This window comes from Budorcas taxicolor, chromosome 1 (assembly GCF_023091745.1).
Source record: "Budorcas taxicolor isolate Tak-1 chromosome 1, Takin1.1, whole genome shotgun sequence".
In the NCBI taxonomy this organism is placed as follows: Eukaryota; Metazoa; Chordata; class Mammalia; order Artiodactyla; family Bovidae; genus Budorcas; species Budorcas taxicolor.
In genome coordinates this window covers 193,093,596-193,113,571 of record NC_068910.1, presented here as the reverse complement: position 1 = coordinate 193,113,571, position 19,976 = coordinate 193,093,596, and the positions used below count along the sequence as shown (strand labels likewise).

The window sequence follows — 19,976 nt, the reverse complement described above, 5'->3', positions numbered from 1 at the left end:
GCAATAAGCAGTTCATGATCTGAGCCACAGTCAGCTCCTGGTCTTGTTTTTGTTGACTATATAGAGCTTCTCCATCTTTGGCTGCAAAGAATATAATCAATCTAAAGGACAGAAATGGTCTGGACTAACAGAAGCAGAAGATATTAAGAAGAGGTGGCAAGAATACACAGAAGAATTGTACAAAAAGGATCTTCACGACCAAGATAATCATGATGATGTGATCGCTAATCTAGAGCCAGACATCTTGGAAAGTGAAGTTAAGTGGGCCTTAGAAAGCATCACTATGAACAAAGCTAGTGGAGGTGATGGAATTCCCATTGAGCTGTTTCAAATCCTGAAAGATGATGCTGTGAAAGTGCTTCACTCAATATGCCAGCAAGTTTGGAAAACTCAGCAGTGGCCACAGGACTGGAAAAGGTCAGTTTTCATTCCAATCCCAAAGAAAGGCAATGCCAAAGAATGCTCAAACTACCACACAATTGCACTCATCTCACATGCTAGTAAAGTAATGCTCAAAATTCTCCAAGCCAGGCTTCAGCAATACGTGAACCGTGAACTCCCTGATGTTCAAGCTGGTTTTAGAAAAGGCAAAGGAACCAGAGATCAAATTGCCAACATCCGCTGGATCATGGAAAAAGTAAGAGAGTTCCAGAAAAACATCTATTTCTGCTTTATTGACTATGCCAAAGCATTTGACTGTGTGGATCACAATAAACTGTAGAAAATTCTGAAAGAGATGGGAATACCAGACCCCCTAACCTGCCTCTTGAGAAATCTGTATGCAGGTCAGGAAGCAACAGTTAGAACTGGACATGGAACAACAGACTGGTTCCAAATAGGAAAAGGAGTGTGTCAAGGCTGTATATTGTCACCCTGTTTATTTAACTTCTATGCAGAGTACATCATGAGAAACACTGGACTGGAAGAAACACAAGCTGGAATCAAGATTGCCGGGAGAAATATCAATCACCTCAGATATGCAGATGACACCACCCTTATGGCAGAAAGTGAAGAGGAGCTAAAAAGCCTCTTGATGAAAGTGAAAGAGGAGAGTGAAAATTTGGCTTAAAGCTCAACATTCAGAAAACGAAGATCATGGCATCCGGTCCCTTCATTTCATGGGAAATAGATGGGGAAACAGTGGAAACAGTGTCAGACTTTATTTTTGGGTGGCTCCAAGATCACTGCAGATGGTGACTGCAGCCATGAAATTAAAAGACGCTTACTCCTTGGAAGAAAAGTTATGACCAACCTAGATAGCATATTCAAAAGCAGAGACATTACTTTGCTGACTAAGGTCCGTCTAGTCAAGGCTATGGTTTTTCCTGTGGGCACGTATGGATGTGAGAGTTGGACTGTGAAGAAGGCTGAGCGCTGAAGAATTGATACGTTTGATCTGTGGTGTTGGAGAAGACTCTTGAGAGTCCCTTGGACTGCAAGGAGATCCAACCAGTCCATTCTGAAGGAGATCAACCCTGGGATTTCTTTGGAAGGAATGATGCTAAAGCCGAAGCTCCAGTACTTTGGCCTTCTCATTTGAAGAGTTGACTCATTGGAAAAGACTCTGATGCTGGGAGAGATTGAGGGCAGGAGGAGAAAGGGACGACCGAGGATGAGATGGCTGGATGGCATCACGGACTCAATGGACGTGAGTCTGAGTGAACTCTGGGAGATGGTGATGAACAGGGAGGCCTGGCGTGCTGGGATTTATGGGGTCACAAAGAGTCAGACACGACTGAGCGAATGAACTGAACTGAACTGAACTGAACTAATGTTGGGCCAAGTCTTTACCATGCTCTCATTTCTCTGATCTCCTCTTGTGTCTTATTCTTCCACATTTAAGGATGATTTTGATTACAGTGGGCCCCCTCAGATAATCCTGTGCAATTTCCCTGTTTTAAGATTAGCTGATTGGCATCTACTACCATCTACTACCACCTACTAACCTTAATTCCCCTTTGCCATGTAAGGTAATATATTTGCAGATTCCAAGGATTAGGATGTGGTCATCCTTGAGGGCATTATTCTGCCTACCACACCATTTCTTCTTATAACTCAGCCTTTCCATTTTGGATTATTTCCCTGTTCCTTTGCAACTTTATGTTCATGAGAATAATTTTGGTGATAAATTAATTTTTGTCTGAAAAAAGCATTGTTTTATTTTCATTTTTTGAATAACAATTTTGACAGTACTCTTCTTTCAGCATTGTGTGTCCCGGCTCCCACTATTGCTACAGAAAGGTCAGCATCAAATTGCTGTTTATTTGTAGGTAATCTCTCTTTGTGTATAGTGTTCTCAAGTTTCACTTTGATGTATTTTGGTATAGATTTTTTAAGGTACTCATCCTTTTTAAAATTTATTAGAATTTCTGAACTAAAGACTTGATGACTCAACAATTCTGGAATGTTTTCAGAAACTTTTTTTTTTATGGTCTCTTCCTTTTTTCTCTCTTGGCCTCTTCTGGAACTCTGCATCTATCTCTCATGTCTTTTGACCTTTCTTTTATGTTTTTTACTCATAATCTCTCTGGCCTGAATTTTGAGTAATTATTTGCATCTATTTTGGAGTTCCAAATTTCTCTCTTCAGATACATATAATTTGTTGTTTAATTTGTTCATTTTGTTTTATATCTGAATAATCACACATTTTTAGTTCTAAAGGTGTATTTTGTTCTTTATAAAAGAAAGATTACTCATTAGTGGTTTTCTCTCTGTTCTTTCCAAGCTTTTCAGAACATTTCTTTAGGTATATTAAATGTATTTAGATTTTTATGTCTCTAAATTTCAATATTTGATTTCTATGTATTTGCTTTTCCTACCTATATACTGGTTTGTAGTCATATATGTATACATAGGTTTTTTTTATCTTGTGCTGTTCATTTTATTCCAGACTTTACCTGTGGTAATTCTTTGAGGGCTACACAAAATTTTATTCCTCAGTATATTTTTTCCACCAGTTATAGGTGATACTGGGCCTTCCCTGCTGGCTCAGAGGTTAAAAAAAATCTGTGATGCAGGAGACTGCCTGCAATGCAAGAGATGAGGTTTAATTCCTGGGTCAAGAAGATTCCCTGGAGAAAGAAATGGCAGCACACTCTAGTATTCTTATCTAGGAAATCTCATAGACAGAGGAGTTTTGAAAACAAATCAAAAATTAAACAGAGAACCTTTTTTAAGAATACAAATACATGACAGGGATGGTTTATATCTATGGATGCTCAGGAGAGATTTTTTTTTGACTTACCCTGGGCTATGGTTTAGTCAGACAGGTGTCCTTGCTGTCCCTTTCTGTGAGGTTTATTCCTCAGCCTCATAGTAAAGGTGTAGCCTCTTAAAGTGGAATATAGATTTTAGGTTCTGAACATCACAGGACAGGCAGACATTAAAGGTCTACAAGACTGGCAAAATCACCAGGGCAGAGCCAGATTTGTGGCTCACATACTTCCTAGGGTTTCACGTTTCACTGAATTTTTTATTTTGCAGAATCCTTATTTTTGTGTCAGCTCAGTAGTGTATTTAAAACTTCTCTGATTTGCCTATTATTTTATATCTAATTATCATATTGTTGAAAACAGAAACTTACAACTTGTATTTTATTCTTGCCATGATATATTTGGTTTTCCCATTTGTTATTTCTATTTAATTTAATTTAATTGCTAATTGATAGTCTGTTGAATGAATATATCATAATTGAACACATTTTCTGTTGAAGGATATTTCTAGTTTTTTGTTTTCATAATCTTGAAAAATACTGCAATGAATATGTATATATATATATATATATATATATATATATATATATGGATGTGAGAGTTGGACTGTGAAGAAGGCTGAGCACCGAAGAATTGACGCTTTTGAACTGGTGTTGGAGAAGACTCTTGAGAGTCTCTTGGACTGCAAGGAGATCCAACCAGTCCATTCTGAAGGAGATCAGCCTTGGGATTTCTTTGGAAGGATTGATGCTAAAGCTGAAACTCCAGTACTTTGGCCACCCCATGCGAAGAGTTGACTCATTGTAAAAGACTCTGACGCTGGGAGGGATTGGGGGCAGGAGGAGAAGGGGACGAAAGAGGATGAAATGGCTGGATGGTCTCACTGATTCGATGGACGTGAGCCTGAGTGAACTCCGGGAGATGGTGATGAACAGGGAGGCCTGGAGTGCTGCGATTCATGGGGTCGCAAAGAGCTGGACACGACTGAGCGACTGAACTGAACTGAACTGATATACATGTTTTCATGTGCATGTGTGTATTTTTAAAATATATAACTAATAGTGATGGCTAGATGTTATGGGTAGAATTGTATTCTCCTCCCCCCTGCCCACCACCACCACCCCCGCCCACCCCCCGGCCCGCAAAAGTCTCCCTTACTCTCAGTACTCAGAATCTGAACTTATTTGGAACTAGTGTCCTTGCAGATACAATTAGTTCAGTTAGGATGAAGTTATGCTGGAGTAGGGTGGGCTCCTAATCCACTATGACTGGTATCCTCATAAGTAAACAACTATGTGAAGACACAAAGACACAGGAAGGCCACGTGACGACAGAGGAAAAGATTACAGTGATGCTGCCACAGTCAAGGAACAGGGTTACCAGAAACTGAAATAGACAAGTGGAGGGCCTTCCCCTAAAGGCATTAGATAGAACATAACTGACACCTTGATTTCAGATTCTAGCCTCCAGAGAGTGATGGAATAAATTTGCTTAAGCCAGCCAGCTTGTGGGACTTTGCTACAGTAGCCCTCTGAAACTAACCCGGATCCCAGGGTATGTTTGAGTATTTAGTTTTAGTAGGTTCTGCCCAGTGCTTTCTAATGTGCAATTACACTTCCACTATCAGTGTATACGTATTACCATCACTCTTCAATCTCACTAGTGTATGGCTTTATTGGACTTTAATGACTTTTCTAAATTGGAAAGTGTGAAATAGTATCTGCTTTAGTCCGCTCAGTCTGCTATAACAAAACACCACATCTGGGTAGCATCTAAACAAGAGAAATTTATTTTTGCCAGTTCTGGAAGCCAAAAGTCCAAGGTCAGGGTGCCAGCATGGTTGGGTGAGGGCCTTCTGCTGGGTTGCCATCTTCTCTCTGTATCCTCAATGGCCCAAAGAGCCAGGGGTGTCTGTGGGATCTCTTTTCTAAGGGCATCAATTGCACTTATGAGGATGGAGTCTAATCACCTAATAATAACCTAACCACCACCCAAAGACCCAAATCCTAAAATCATCATCTTTGAGGTTAGGTTTCAATACTAATTTGGGGGGGAGGAAAACATTCAGGTCACAGCAGTATGTTTTATCATTTTTAATTTCTCTTTCCTAATGACCTGTGGTATTGAGCATCTTTAGTGTGTTAATTTGCCTTTCAGATTTATTTTTCTATAAATTGCCAGTTTATAAATTCACTCTCATTTCTTAATTGCTTAGTTTATTCTTATTGATTTCTGGAAATTCTTCATATATTCTGATACCAATCTTTTGTTAGTAATAAGGATTGCAAATATCAATTTTCACCTCATGGTTTCACATTTCATTTTACTTAGGGTGTCTTTTAATGAACAAATGTTCCTAATTTCAAAGTACTGAATACATCAATACCTTTCTTCATGATTTGTGCTTTTTGTTTTGTGCTTAGGAAATTCTTCCCTACTTTTAAGCTATAAAAATACTCTCCTAAACTTTCTTTTAAAATTTATAATTTTGCATTTTTCAGATGAAGCCTTTGTTCCATCTGAAGATCTTTCGTTGCTGCTGCTTGACTCATCATCTCTCCTTTCACCCACTAACCTCAAATAATATATTGTTTTTTACATATGTGTTGAACCTTCTTTTTTAAGGTTTTTTCTTTCTTTTTTTTTGATGTGGACCATTTTCAAAGTTTTCATTGAATTCATTCCAATACAGCTTCTGCTCTATGTTTTGGTTTTTGGTTTTTGGCTGCAAGGCATGTGGGATCCCATTCCCCACTCCACTCCATGACCAGGGATCAAACTCCACCCTCCACAGTGGCAAGTGAAGTCCAAACCACTGGAAAAGGAGTATGTCAAGGCTGTATAATGTCACTCTGCTTTTTTAACTTGTATGCAGAGTATATCATGAGAAACACTGGGCTGGAAGAAGCACCAGCTGGAATCAAGATTGCTGGGAGAAATATCAATAACCTCAGACAGGCAGATGACACCATCCTTATGGCAGAAAGTGAAGAACTAAAGAGCCTCTTGATGAAAGTGAAAGTGGAGAGTGAAAAAGTTGGTTTAAAGCTCAACATTCAGAAAACAAAGATCATGGCATCCGGTCTCATCACTTCATGGGAAATAGGTGGGGAAACAGTGGAAACAGTGTCAGACTTTACTTTTCTGGGCTCCAAAATCACTGTAGATTGTGATTGCAGCCATGAAATTAAAAGACACTTACTCTTTGGAAGAGAAGTTATGACCAACCTAGACAGCATATTAAAAAGCAGAGACATTACTTTGCCAACAAAGGTCCATCTAGTCAAGGCTATGGTTTTTCCAATAGTTATGTATGGATGTAAGAGTTGGACTATAAAGAAAACTGAGTGCCGAAGAATTGATGCTTTTGAACTGTGGTATTGGAGAAAACTCTTGAGAGTCCCTTGGACTGCAAGGAGATCCAACCAGTCCATGCTAAAGGAGATCAGTCCTGGGTGTTCATTGGAAGGACTGATGCTGAAGGTGAAACTCCAATACTTTGGCCACCTGATGCGAAGAGCTGACTCATTGGAAAAGACCCTGATGCTGGGAAAGATTGAGAGCAGGAGGAGAAGGGGACGACAGAGGATGAGATGACTGGATGGCATCATGGACTCGTTGGACATGGGTTTGGGTGGACTCCGAGAGTTGGTGATGGACAGGGAGGCCTGGCGTGCTGTGGTTCATGCGGTTGCAAAGAGTTGGACACGACTGAGTGACTGAACTGAACTGAACTGATCTGCATATCTGAGGCTGTTGATAATCTTGATTCCAGTTTGTGATTCATCCAGCCGACATATTGAATGATGTACTCTGCATATAAGTTAAATAAGCAGGGTGACAATATACAACCTAGACATGCTCCTTTCCCAATATTGAACCAGCCTGTTGCTCCATGTCTAGTTCTAACTATTGCTTCTTGGTCTGCATACAGGTTTCTCAGGAGACAGGTAAGATGGTCTGATAGTCTCACCTCTTTAGGGATTTAACAAGCATACTTGTGGGCAAAAAAATTTTAATTCTGAACTTTCTATTCTGATTTGTATGTTATTTTTACCTAGTATTTTGCTGCTATTTTGTTTTTAGGTCATGCAAATTACTCATTATTTTAACTTTTTTTGTTTGTTTCATTCCTTAGATCTTATTTAGATATATCCACGTTTTTTTATTGTATACACATCCTTCTTCTGTCTTAGAGTTTCCTTCTGTGAGAGATAGCTGATAACCTAGCAGTGGGTGCCTGAAAGCATCTTTGTTTCATATTTATTCTTCAACAACAGCTCAGTTATTTAAAGAATTTATTAATTACAGGCATGTTTTAAGCACTTTGAAGATACAGGCATCTGATCAGTTTGTATAAAGAGTTAAAGGAAGCCTTAATCTCTGTTTGTAAAGTACAATTTCATATTCGTGTATATGAATCATGTTACATAAATCTTCAAAATCCTTAATCATTGTTTGCACATTTGCTCTTTGTAAAGCTCTCTCTCTTTTTCCTGCCCTCCCTTCCTCCCTCTCTCCCTCCCCTGCTCCAGGTAGCTGCAGTATTAAATCAACCTTTAGACCAATTTTAGTAAAATTAATTTACTTTGGATTTTAGTAGTCTGATTTAAGAGTATTCATCTCCAAACTCTAAATCCCAAAAACAGCTTGATATTTTTTACAATAAAGTCAGCTTCCAACATTCAGCTGCTCATGGATAAAAGCAGGAAGGGAACCACGCTTTGCCATTTAGGAAAAGCATCGGGTTTTTAATGTCCTTCAATTCCTCTGCTGGCAAATATATACCGTTTATCATGTGCCTCCACATGACACTGCTTTTTGACATTCCCAGATGCTGTAGAACATCATGTGAAGGTGCTATAATATATCCTGTCCCCTTTGGACACATGATTCACTACACATTACCATGCCAACCTGGAAAAGAATTTCTTAAATATTGAGAAATATGAAAGACATAAAACTTTAAAATTACTTAGGTGAAATGATTTCCTTGGAGCAGTCTAGCAAGCTTGGATGGCTGTGAATGAGAAAGAGAAGGCATGGGCAGCCTCTTTCTCTGAACCAGGAAAATAAAGAAGTGTTTACCCTTTCACTTTTCTCTTACTAGGACCTCTCCAGTGGGCTTTTGGTGTGGAAGGCACTTCCTGGCTCCTGGTCTGGTTGGCTCCAGGCATTTTAAGCACCGATGTTGGTATACTTATTAACTCCCATGTAACGGGACATGGTCTATATGAAGCTCTGGATCAGGAATCAAGAAAATTAGAATCTACCCCAGGCTGTGTGACTTTAAGCCAACAGTGTAACCTCTCTGGGCTTCCATTACCTTCTGTATAAAATGAAAATAATACTTTCACCACACACCCATTAGCATACTCTCTTACTCTTTACCAACATCCGCACCAGTAAGAATGTTTTGAGTTTTCCAGCATGAGGCTGACGGAGCAGGTAGATTTAGATATCAGTTCAGTTCAGTTCAGTCGCTCAGTCGTGTCCGACTCTTTGCCACCCCATGAATCACAGCACGCCAGGCCTCCCTGTTCATCACCATCTCCCGGAGTTCACTCAGACTCACATCCATCGAGTCCATGATGCCATCCAGCCATCTCATCCTTGGTCGTCCCCTTCTCCTCCTGCCCCCAATCCCTCCCAGCATCAGAGTCTTTTCCAATGAGTCAACTCTTCGCAGGAGGTGGCCAAAGTACTGGAATTTTAGCTTTAGCATCATTCCTTCCAAAGAAATCCCAGGGTCGATCTCCTTCAGAATGGACTGGTTGGATCTCCTTGCAGTTCAAGGGACCCTCAAGAGTCTTCTCCAACACCACAGTTCAAAAGCATCAATTCTTCAGCGCTCAGCCTTCTTCACAGTCCAACTCTCACATCTATACATGACCACAGGAAAAACCATAGCCTTGACTAGAAAGACCTTAGTCAGCAAAGTAATGTCTCTGCTTTTGAATATACTATCTAGGTTGGTCATAGCTTTTCTTCCAAGGAGTAAGCGTCATTTAATTTCATGGCTGCAGTGATTTTGGAGCCCCCAAGAAATAAAGTCTGACACTGTTTCCACTGTTTCCCTATCTATTTCCCATGAAGTGATGGGACCGGATGCCATGATCTTTGTTTTCTGAATGTTGAGCTTTAAGCCAAATTTTCCCTCTCCTCTTTCACTTTCATCAAGAGGATTTTTAGCTCCTCTTCACTTTCTGCCATAAGGGTGGTGTCATCTGCATATCTGAGGTGATTGATATTTCTCCCGGCAATCTTGATTCCAGCTTGTGTTTCTTCCAGTCCAGCGTTTCTCATGATGTACTCTGCATATAAGTTAAATAAGCAGGGTGACAATATACAGCCTTGACATACTCCTTTTCTTCTTTGGAACCAGTCTGTTGTTCCATGTCCAGTTCTAACTGTTGCTTCCTGACCTGCATACAGATTTCTCAAGAGGCAGGTTAGGTGGTCTGGTATTCCCATCTCTTTCAGAAATTTCCACAGCTTATTGTGATCCACACAGTCAAATGCTTTGGCATAGTCAATAAAGCAGAAATAGATGTTTTTCTGGAACTCTCTTGCTTTTTCCATGATCCAGTGGATGTTGGCAATTTGATCTCTGGTTCCTCTGCCTTTTCTAAAACCACCTTGAACATCAGGGAGTTCACAGTTCACGTATTGCTGAAGCCTGGCTTAGAGAGTTTTGAGCATTACTTTACTAGCATGTGAGATGAGTGCAATTGTGCAGTAGTTTGAGCATTTTTTGGCATTGCCTTTCTTTGGGATTAGAATGAAAACGGACCTTTTCCAGTCCTGTGGCCACTGCTGAGTTTTCCAAATTTGCTGGCATATTGAGTGAAGCACTTTCACAGCATCATCTTTCAGGATTTGAAGCAGCTCAACAGGAATTCCATGAACTCCACTAGCTTTGTTCGTAGTGATGCTTTCTAAGGCCCACTTGACTTCACATTCCAAGATGTCTGGCTCAAGATTAGTGAGCACATCATCATGATTATCTGTGTCGTGAAGATTTTTTTGTACAGTTCTTCCGTGTATTCTTGCCACCTCTTCTTAATATCTTCTGCTTCTGTTAGGTCCATACCATTGCTGTCCTTTATCGAGCCCATCTTTGTATGAAATGTTCCCTTGGTATCTCTAATTTTCTTGAAGAGATCTCTAGTCTTTCCTTTCTGTTCTTGTCCTTTATTTCTTTGCATTGATCGCTGAAGAAGGCTTTAGGGAATGGCAAGCCACTTCAATATTCTTGCCTTGAGAACCACATGAACAGCATGAAAAGGCAAAATGATAGGATACCGAAAGAGGAACTCCTCAGGTCATTAGGTGCCCAGTATGCTACTGGAGATCAGTGGAGTAATAACTCCAGAAAGAATGAAGGGATGGAGCCAAAGCAAAAACAATACCCAGATGTGGATGTGACTGGTGATAGAAGCAAGATCTGATGCTGTAAAGAGCAATATTGTATAGGAACCTGGAATGTCAGGTCCATGAATCAAGGCAAATTGGAAGTGGTCAAACAAGAGATGGCAACGGTGAACGTCGACATTCTAGGAATCAGTGAACTAAAATGGACTGGAATGGGTGAATTTAACTCAAATAACCATTATATCTACTACTGTGGGCAGGAATCCCTCAGAAGAAATGGAGTAGCCATCATGGTCAACAAAAGAGTCCGAAATGCAGTACTTGGATGCAGTCTCAAAAGTGACAGAATGATCTCTGTTCATCTCCAAGGCAAACCATTCAATATCACAGTTATCTAAGTCTATGCCCCCGCAACCAGTAACGCTGAAGAGGCTGAAGTTGAATGGTTTTATGAAGACCTACAAGACCTTTTAGAACTAACACCCAAGAAAGATGTTCTTTTCATTATAGGGGACTGGAATGCAAAAGTAGGAAGTCAAGAAACACCTGGAGTAACAGGCAAATTTGGCCTTGGAATGCGGAATGAAGCAGGGCAAAGACTAATAGAGTTTTGCCAAGAAAATGCACCGGTCATAGCAAACACCCTCTTCCAACAACACAAGAGAAGACTCTACACATGAACATCACCAGATGGTCAATACCGAAATCAGATTGATTATATTCTCTGCAGCAAAAGATGGAGAAGCTCTATACAGTCAACAAAAACAAGACCAGGAGCTGACTGTGGCTCAGATCATGAACTCCTGATTACCAAATTCACACTTTAATTGAAGAAAGCAGGGAAAACCGCTAGACCATTCAGGTATGCCCTAAATCAAATCCCTTATGATTATACAGGGAAGTGAGAAATAGATTTAAGGGCCTGGATCTGATAGATAGAGTGCCTAATGAACTATGGACGGAGGTTCGTGACATTGTACAGGAGACAGGGATCAAGACTATCCCCATGGAAAATAAAAGCAAAATGGCTGTCTGGGGAAGCCTTACAAATAGCTGTGAAAAGAAGAGAAGCAAAATGCAAAGGAGAAAAGGAAAGATATAAGCATCTGAATGCAGAGTTCCAAAAAATAGCAAGAAGAGATAAGAAGGCCTTCTTCAGCGATCAATGCAAAGATTTAGATATAGCACACCTGAACTGGTCTGGCAGGGCATGTGAACTGGTGCTTCCTGTGCCAGCGGGTCTTGTGCCAGTGGGTCTGGTGGGTCTGGCAGTGATGTGGTCTCATAGGTGCCCATATATGTTCACATTTTTCCTGCATAGATAACACTAAATACAGAAGAGTCAGAAAAAAGCAGGAGTGGTTCTAGGTGAGTACGCACTCTCACTAGGGATGGTTTCATTTACTGCATCTCTACCGTTGGGGAGGGAAAGGATTCGCCTCTTTACAATTCATTTAATCCTAAAAATAGTCTTGTTACATTAGGTTACATATTGCACCTCCATCTGTAGATGAGGAAACTAGGCTTAAACAGAATAAGCAGTTTTCTTGAGTCATATTTAGGTAGATAATAGTAGAGGTGGGTTTGGAATATAGGCTTGTGCAATTCTAGAAATCATTCTTTTTCCATTAAGCCCCATTGTTTCTTTTTCTTGGCCATACAAATCTCAACATTTAAGCTACAGAATGGGACTAATTGCACATTACTCACAAACTTATCTCACCACATTTCCCTTCTCCCAGTCTTTGTTGTAGGGACCAAGTTAGAATAAGTATGATTTAGTTACTCTTGATGCATTACAACCCACCCCAAAACTTAGTGGCATAAACAACTGTTACCAAGCAAAGATGCACTGCCTAATAGGCATAGAATATGGCATCAGCTTTTGAGAAAAGAACTTTTAATGAGAGATCAACCAGCAAGGAGACAGAAGACAAGGCTCTCAAATATGTCCTGATGTGGGGTTCAAGGGTGAAATTTAAGGAGTTAGGGGAATTTCAAACTTGGATTCTGTTTGGTTCATCTTGAATTAATCCCTACAAGCTACTTGCTGGTTGGTACCTGGATTTTCCTTATTTTTGGATTTTGAAGGACTTCCTGCTTCATACAGAGCTTTGGTAGCAACATTTCTATTCTTTGAGTTCTGCAGATGGAAGTTTCTTGGTTTTGGGCTCATCCTGGAGACAGGGGTTTCTGTCTTGCACATTCACAGTTCCGTCTATATAAAATAAGTCAAGATTTGATTAATCAGCAACCTATTTAAGGAGGCAAAACCAGTGTAAGCTGGGAAATGTTTTACATGCTGTTTCACAACAATTTTGTTACATACACTATTGGTTTCTGTGCGTCAGGAATATAGACAGGGTATAGTGGAAATGACTTGACTCTGTTTCATGATGTCCCAGGCTTTAGGTGGAAAGATTCAAACAGCTGAAGGTGACTCAGCACTTAGGAAGTGGGGTTACCTGGATATTCTGGGATGATGCAAATGTTGGACTCAGCTGGAGCTGTCAGTGCACTTACACGTGGCCTCCTCACGTGGCCTGGTACCTTCACAACATGGCTGGCAGCCTCAGGTCATTGGACCTGCCAATGGAGACTCTAGGTTCCAAAAGTGAGCATCCCAGTGAATAAGGCAGAAGCTTCACTGCCCTTATGATCTAGTCAGGGAAGTCACAGAGCATCACTTTTGCCAAATTCTATCTGAGGAAGCAGTTGCAAGCCTGTTCAGGTTCAAGAAGGGAAAAGATAGATCCATCTGTCAATGGGAGAAGTCACTGAATTTTCTGGCCTTTTTTTTTTTTTTTTTTTTTAACACTGCAGGGTATAAAGGTCCAAGGAAAGTATAGGAGAGTGTGCTGGAATAATTCCTTGGTATAATCAATGACATCTTTGTTTTCAGTCAGGCACTCTGCCTCGCCAAGCATAGAACATTCATGTCTAAACAATGTTGAACATGAACTGGATTTGGTCGTGAAAAAGCTTGTCTCGCTTTCTCTTGAAGATAAATGCGTAAACTCTAAAAAGCTCCTTTGGCAGAGGCAGCGTCTGCAGGAGCACTAAAGCATCTGAGAGATGTTGGAAATTCGGTAACCTGTCCAGGTGCTTGTGGGTCATGAAGGCTCAGCCTTGCCTGCCCAGATGGGGGAGGGGAGCAATAAACGACTCCAGTTCTTTAAGAAGCAGGTTTTTGACCTTTCTTTTAAAGTTAAGTATTTTTAGTTAAATTCAATTTAGGTCATGTAGAAAGCCGCAGTTTAATTTTCTTTTTGAAAATAAGTTTCCATAGCTGGTATAATTTATTTTCCTCAATCATCCAGTTTAAACTATTCAGGGGCTGTGTTTTGGTACTTAATTGGGCAAAGCATTAATGACCCTGGTGAAAATGAGAGGGAATTGGCTGTGTTTATGTAAGGCCTGTTCCCATTAGATTCTATTTTCTGAAACAGTAGAGTTATTTATTTATTAAAAACTATTGACCCAAATAAATTGTCTGAGATTCAATACCACTTTGCCAGGTGGGGCCCTGGGCTTGGAGCTTAAAGTGAGCAAAGCCTTACATCATCTGCTTACCATTTTTGAGAAAGATCTGTAAAAGAACATGCCGCAATAGCTAGTCAAGAGTAAAGGGGGCAGCCTCAACAGATTCAGAGATTTGTATCACTACTTTGGTTTCAATTGGTTATTAAATAATTGTTTAATATTCAGAAATGATGGTGGATAAAGATATTTTTGAAAGCTGAATTCCCAAAGCTACCTCTTCTGATTTGAAACTACTTTAAAAAATAATTTATTTTATTGATATACAGTTGATTTACAATGTGTTAATTTCTGCTGTACAGCAAAGTGATTCGAATATATATATATATATATATTTTTTCATATATGGTTTATCACAATCTTTTCCATTATGGTTTATCAGAGGATATTGAATATAGTTCTCTGTGCTATAGAGTAGGACCTTGTTGTTTATCCATTCTACATATAATATTTTTCATCTACTAACCCTAAACTCCCAATCCTTCCCCCTTGGGAATGCAAGTCTGTTCTCTATGTTTGTGAGTCTGTGAAATTACTTTTTGTTGCTTACTTATCCTACATGCTTCTCTCAAAATGATAATGTGTGAGAGAAAGAATTTCTATTAGGCAGACATTAATTCATATCTTGCACAATTAAGTTAATGTAGATAAATTACTCAAACTTTCTTAGACAGTAACCTGGTCAGAACAAAGTAGGAAAATAACAACTGTAGTTGAAAGGATTACATTAAGTATGGGATGCAAAACCCCTATTGCAAAGCCTGGCACAGAGTGAATTGGAACATATTAACTGTTGGGTTATATTATCCACTTTTTGTATCTGCAATGGCCTAGCACAGGCAGAGGGCATAGCTGTGCTCCATGAGGATGATGTGGGCTCAAGGCTCTTGTGGCCTGAGAATTTCCAAGGCTGAACTGACTCACTTTCATCCCCTCCATGCCAGGTTGTTGGTGCCTTTCTTGCAAAAGACAGAACTCAGGTTTATGACTGGCATTTGAGAGACTTGGGAAGTAAGGATGAAATCGAGACATTTTTATAATTATTGAATGTTGACTATGTGCCAACATGTAGTCAACATACTAAGAGTTCTACATATATTTTATCATTTACTTCTTATGAAGTAGGTGTGAAAGTGAAAGTCACTCAGTTGTGTCCAACTCTTTGTGACCCATGGAATTCTCCAGGCCACAATACTGGAGTGGGTAGCCTTTCCTTTCTCCAGGGGATCTTCCCAACTGAGGGATTGAACACAGGTCTCCCACATTGCAGGTGGATTCTTTACCAGCTGAGCCACAAGGGAAATGCTCCTTAATCAACCACCCCAAAACGTAGTGGCTGAATGCAACCACTGATTACTTTTCATAAGTCGGTTGGGCAGCTCTGATATGGGTCAGAATTGGCTGGTCTTGGCTGGGCTTGCTCGTGTTGTCTGCGTTCAGCTTGTGGGTCATTTGTTGCTGACTACTCTAGGATGACCTTGGCTGAATGGATAGCTCAGCTTCACTCTGTGTGGTCTCCCACCCTCCAGCAGGTCACCTCTCGGTTGACCTGGAAGAGGAAGAGAAAACATGCATGGCTGCTGTCTTACTGGCCAAAGCAAATCATATGGAGAATATATCCAAAGGGAATGAATTCAGGGGGGTATAAACAAACAGGAGCCATTAGTGCACTTGATTTTTTACAACAGGCATAAATTATCCCCCCTATTCATAGAGGAGAAAATAGAGGTTAGCAATGTTGTTAGCAACTGGCCTGCCTCCTGGTATCTTTCTCTGCTGTGTTCTTTCTGGTGATCTGCTGCATGGGGGTGGGGATGCTTCCCCATCAGCTATATGTTCTCTTCTTTCTCATTATTTGGTCTGATTTGAAAGTCCATGCAAAATTTTGGAAACTAGCCACTGGTCTTAAAAAACTCAACAGAATGACATCAAAAGACAGTGCAGGTAAGTCAGTAAAGTAAGTTTATTTATTAGAAAATGAAGGGGAGGCAGATATATAATTGGATGGAGCATGAAGTTGTTGTTTAGTTGCTAAGTTGTGTCAGACTCTTTTGTGACCCCACAGACTGTAGCCCGCTAGGCTCCTCTGAACATGAGATTTCCCAGGCAAGAATACTGGAGTTGTTTGCCATTCCCTTCTCCAGGAGATCTTCTCCACCCAGGGATAGAACTGGCATCTCCTGCACCGGCAGGTGGATTCTTTACCACTAAGCCAACCTGGGAAGCCCTGGGTGTAGCATAAATAGAAGAAAATGAGGCACGTCTATATTCTTCCTCTATTTGCTGGCCTCCCTGATTTTGCTTGGGTCAAATTTCCTTCTTCTCCATTGCATCTTTTCTGGACCCCAACACCAAGTCTGGAAAGGGCAAGAACCTGGTGTGGGCCTGAGGCATTGTTTAGCCCTTTGACCTTGGACAAGGAAGTTTGCTCCATTTACTCCTGTGTGAAAGGAGAGTAACAGCATAGATGTGGGTTGTGCAGGTTAAAGGAAATGTGCAGGTGAAGCACCCTTCCTGGGTTGAGGCTTTCTGCAGCCAATGTGATTCATGGCTGCACTCCAAGCACCTCTCAGTGACTGGAAATGCAGAAGAGTCCACCTGCACAATGGCAGTAGCTCTGGGTGAGCTGCCAGGCTGGGTGCAGAGTGACTGAGCAGCAGGAGGGCTGTTAATGGATTTTATGGCTTTGTTGAGTACTCCAAACTACAGTTATTAATTATAGGATGCTGTTTAGACACCGTTGCAGCATATACATTTTGTTAATTGATTTGTATAGGCTCATATCTAGCAACATAAAGAATGTGACTACCACACACAAAAAGGCATTGTAATTGCCTTTTACTGCCTTCTTTGGCTTCTCACACAGGAACAAAGACTTTAAAGAGAGGATGGACAACCCTCCTGGGTCTTTGGATGGTCTAACGTCTAATTTAGTGTCCAGCGGCAGGGTGACATTACCTGTCTAGGTGCTCAGTAAAAGGGATGAATCAGTGAATAAATAACTTGGTTCTCTCTGGATTTCTCTACGTCCTTATTTGAACCCTGACTTGTGTGTGATATTGGCACTGCATACATGTATGTGAATATGGTCAAGGATTTATTGTGAGCCATTAATTAGTGTTTATGGAGTACCTCTTTGAAACCTCTATGGCCTGGGGTTGGGGAGGGTCGTCCGGAGTGCATGGCCCTTGCACTCTGGGAACTGACAATTACGAGGTGTTACAAAGCATGACGTCAGGTGGCCAGGTCTTAAGGTACGTGGAGTGAAACAGAAAGGTGGTAACTTCCTGCCTGGGCACCATACTGCAGCGAAGTTTCTGTCCCACTGTAGCCTCGGCAGGCCCAGCGCCCCAAGTCTGCCTTCTGTGATCTGGTCCATCAGCCTCCGGGAGCCTCGGCTGTCCCTGCATCTCCAAGATGGTGCGGACTCCGGCCACTGCCCTTCCGGTCCGCGGTGATGCACACGGCTCGGCAACTCCGACCAGCGCTCGCAGCACTAGCGCTCTCCAACTCTAGCGTGGGCCGGGCGCCCTCCCCAGACCCGGCGGCATAGAACGTCCAGAGTCCCGGCCAAGGGCAGCACTGGCAGCAACGCCCCCGCTTCTCTCGGCGCGGATGTCAGCTTCAAGGGCGTGGCGGGGCCCGGCGCCCTGACTCCCCGCGGGCGACGCTCAGGCTCCCGGGAACCACTTCCGAGGGAGCCGGTCATCCCTTGAGGCAGTTATTTGCGAGCCGGAGCGAGAAGGGTGCTGGGCCAGAGGGCTCCCCGCAGCCGCCCACCCGGCCCTCTGGGAGCCGAGTCCTGCCCGGACCAGGAAAACTGGAGCAGGAGCGCCCCGAGAGCTCGAGGACGGCGGGGAAAGTTGGGGGCCGGGGCCGCGGAGCCGCGAGCTCGCGGCCGCCACCGGTGTCCGCGCCTCATGAATATGCAGGAGCCGCCTCCCCCCGTCCGTGACGTCACGGGCCGTCCCGGGGTGAGCGCCGGAGCCGCTCCAGGTCCGTGCCAGAGAGCGCGGCTGCTGCCGGCGGGCGAGCGAGCGGCGCGGCGGCGGACGCCGGAGACCGAGCGCCGCGGCTCCCGAAGCGCACCCAGCGGCAGGGCGAGGCGGCTGGCGGCCCGGCGCGCACCGGGAGGGGAGAGCGGGCGCGGGCAATAGGCGGCGGCGGCGGCAGCTCTGAGGCGGCGGCGGCGGCGGCGGCGAGGATGCTGACTGGGAGGCTGTGCTGGGTGCCGCTCCTGCTGGCGCTGGGCGTGGGGAGCGGCAGCGGCGGCGGGGACAGCGGGCGGCGCCGCCTCCTCGCGGCTAAAGGTGGGTGCTGGGGAACTTTCTTCGTCTTCGAGGAGGGAAGCAGGGCGGGCTTGAGAGTGTAAGCAGCGGGCACCCGGGCTCACGCTGGATTTGCACACCCTTCCTTGCCGCAGCTTCCCGGTGCCCGTGCGCCCAGGATGCCCGAAGTGAGCGCCCTGCGCCGTGGACTAGATAGATTTCACTTGCGGACGCCGACCCAACCCCTGGGTGGGGCCTAGGGACCCTGGGGAAGGCGAGGTCCGGGGAGTCGGGATAAGTTTCGGGGCTGTCTGCCCCGGGGTGGGGGCGTAGTGGCTGGTGCGGCGCGGAGAGGCAGTTGTCTGCTCCAGCCCAGAGAGCAGGGCTCGTCTCCCAGCTCGGGGATGGGGTGGAAACGTCTCCCAGCTCGGGGATGGGGTGGAAACTTGTGGGCTCCAGAGAAGGTTCCCCTTGGCTGGCCTCAGGCTCCCCCAGGGCGGCTCTGGCTCCCCTGGGAACGCGCGCCCTCGGGGTGGGCCGCCGAGTCCAGAAGTGCGGGATGTGATGTTCCCCACAGCCTCTGCGACTGTGCTTCGGCACCCGAGCGCAGAACCTGGTGACCTCCCTCCCCGCTACTCTGGTTCGCTTGGAGTTTTGACCTCTCGGCCCTTCGCGCCTCGGAGGAAGCCAGATCCGGGCGAACGCCTGGCGCGGTCGAGAGGCTGGCGAACCGCGGAATTTGCTGCCTTGGAGTGTGGGGAGGAGCGCTGGGGTGGGGGCGACCAGAGGGTGAACTGAAAACGGAAGGTCACATGCTTGCTGGACGGTGGTGGGAGAGGCAAGGGAGGAGCAGAGCGAGAGGTTGGCGGCGGTGGGCGCCGGAGAGGCAGTTCTGGGCTGGGGCGCCCAGGTTTGTGCTCACTTGTTGATTCTCTGCGCTTTAACTGGGAGAGCGTGCGCTTGGTTTAATGGTTGTGGTAAAATTTGCCCGTTAACCAGCTCCGGGAGGACCGTGGTCATTGACCATTGTCAGAGGAAGGAGGAGTTTGCTCTAGAAGATAAAGAGACGCCCTACTAGAGGCAATCTGATTTGCAAGCTGGCTTTGCACTGTAGCTTCCATTTGGCTCAGGAGGGAATGTTTTCTGTGTTTAATTACCCTTGGAGGGTGGGGAGAGTACGAGGCAGACAGTTCGCCTCCTGAGAACCTCGGAAATGCCTCTCCCGCAACTTGAGAGTGATACAGTTGAGGATAGTAGAGTTTCTGTTCATCCTGTAACCTTTTAGTTTTGTGGTGACATGGTTTTTGGTGACATGATTTTATAAGCCGGCATCCTATTTCTTTTCATCCCATCCCCCCACCCCCATCCTTGAGAAGTAGTTTCGTTTGGCGGAAGACAGCGGAAAACGGATGATGAAAATTTCTCAAACATGTGGCAAAGGTAAAGGAATGTGTAAAGAAGTCGCCCATCACCCCGAGAGACTGTTGTTTTTGTGAAAACGGAATTAATGAAGTTCCAAAGCTTTTGCTCTCCTTCCCCAATATAAAAACTTTGTTAAACAGGCGAGTGATATCTATTTAAT

The 19,976-nt window shown here is 43.6% G+C and overlaps 1 protein-coding gene across 1 annotated transcript in view; it reads left to right on the top strand.

Annotated features, from left to right (window-relative positions):
* Positions 1-18,330: 18,330 nt before the first annotated feature.
* Positions 18,331-19,976, top strand: part of CLSTN2 (calsyntenin 2) — a 731,451-nt gene continuing 729,805 nt past the window's right edge. Inside the window, exon 1 of the mRNA XM_052642128.1 lies at positions 18,331-18,436. Coding sequence (XP_052498088.1) covers positions 18,331-18,436 — 106 coding nt within the window. The remainder of the gene's footprint in view (positions 18,437-19,976) is intronic.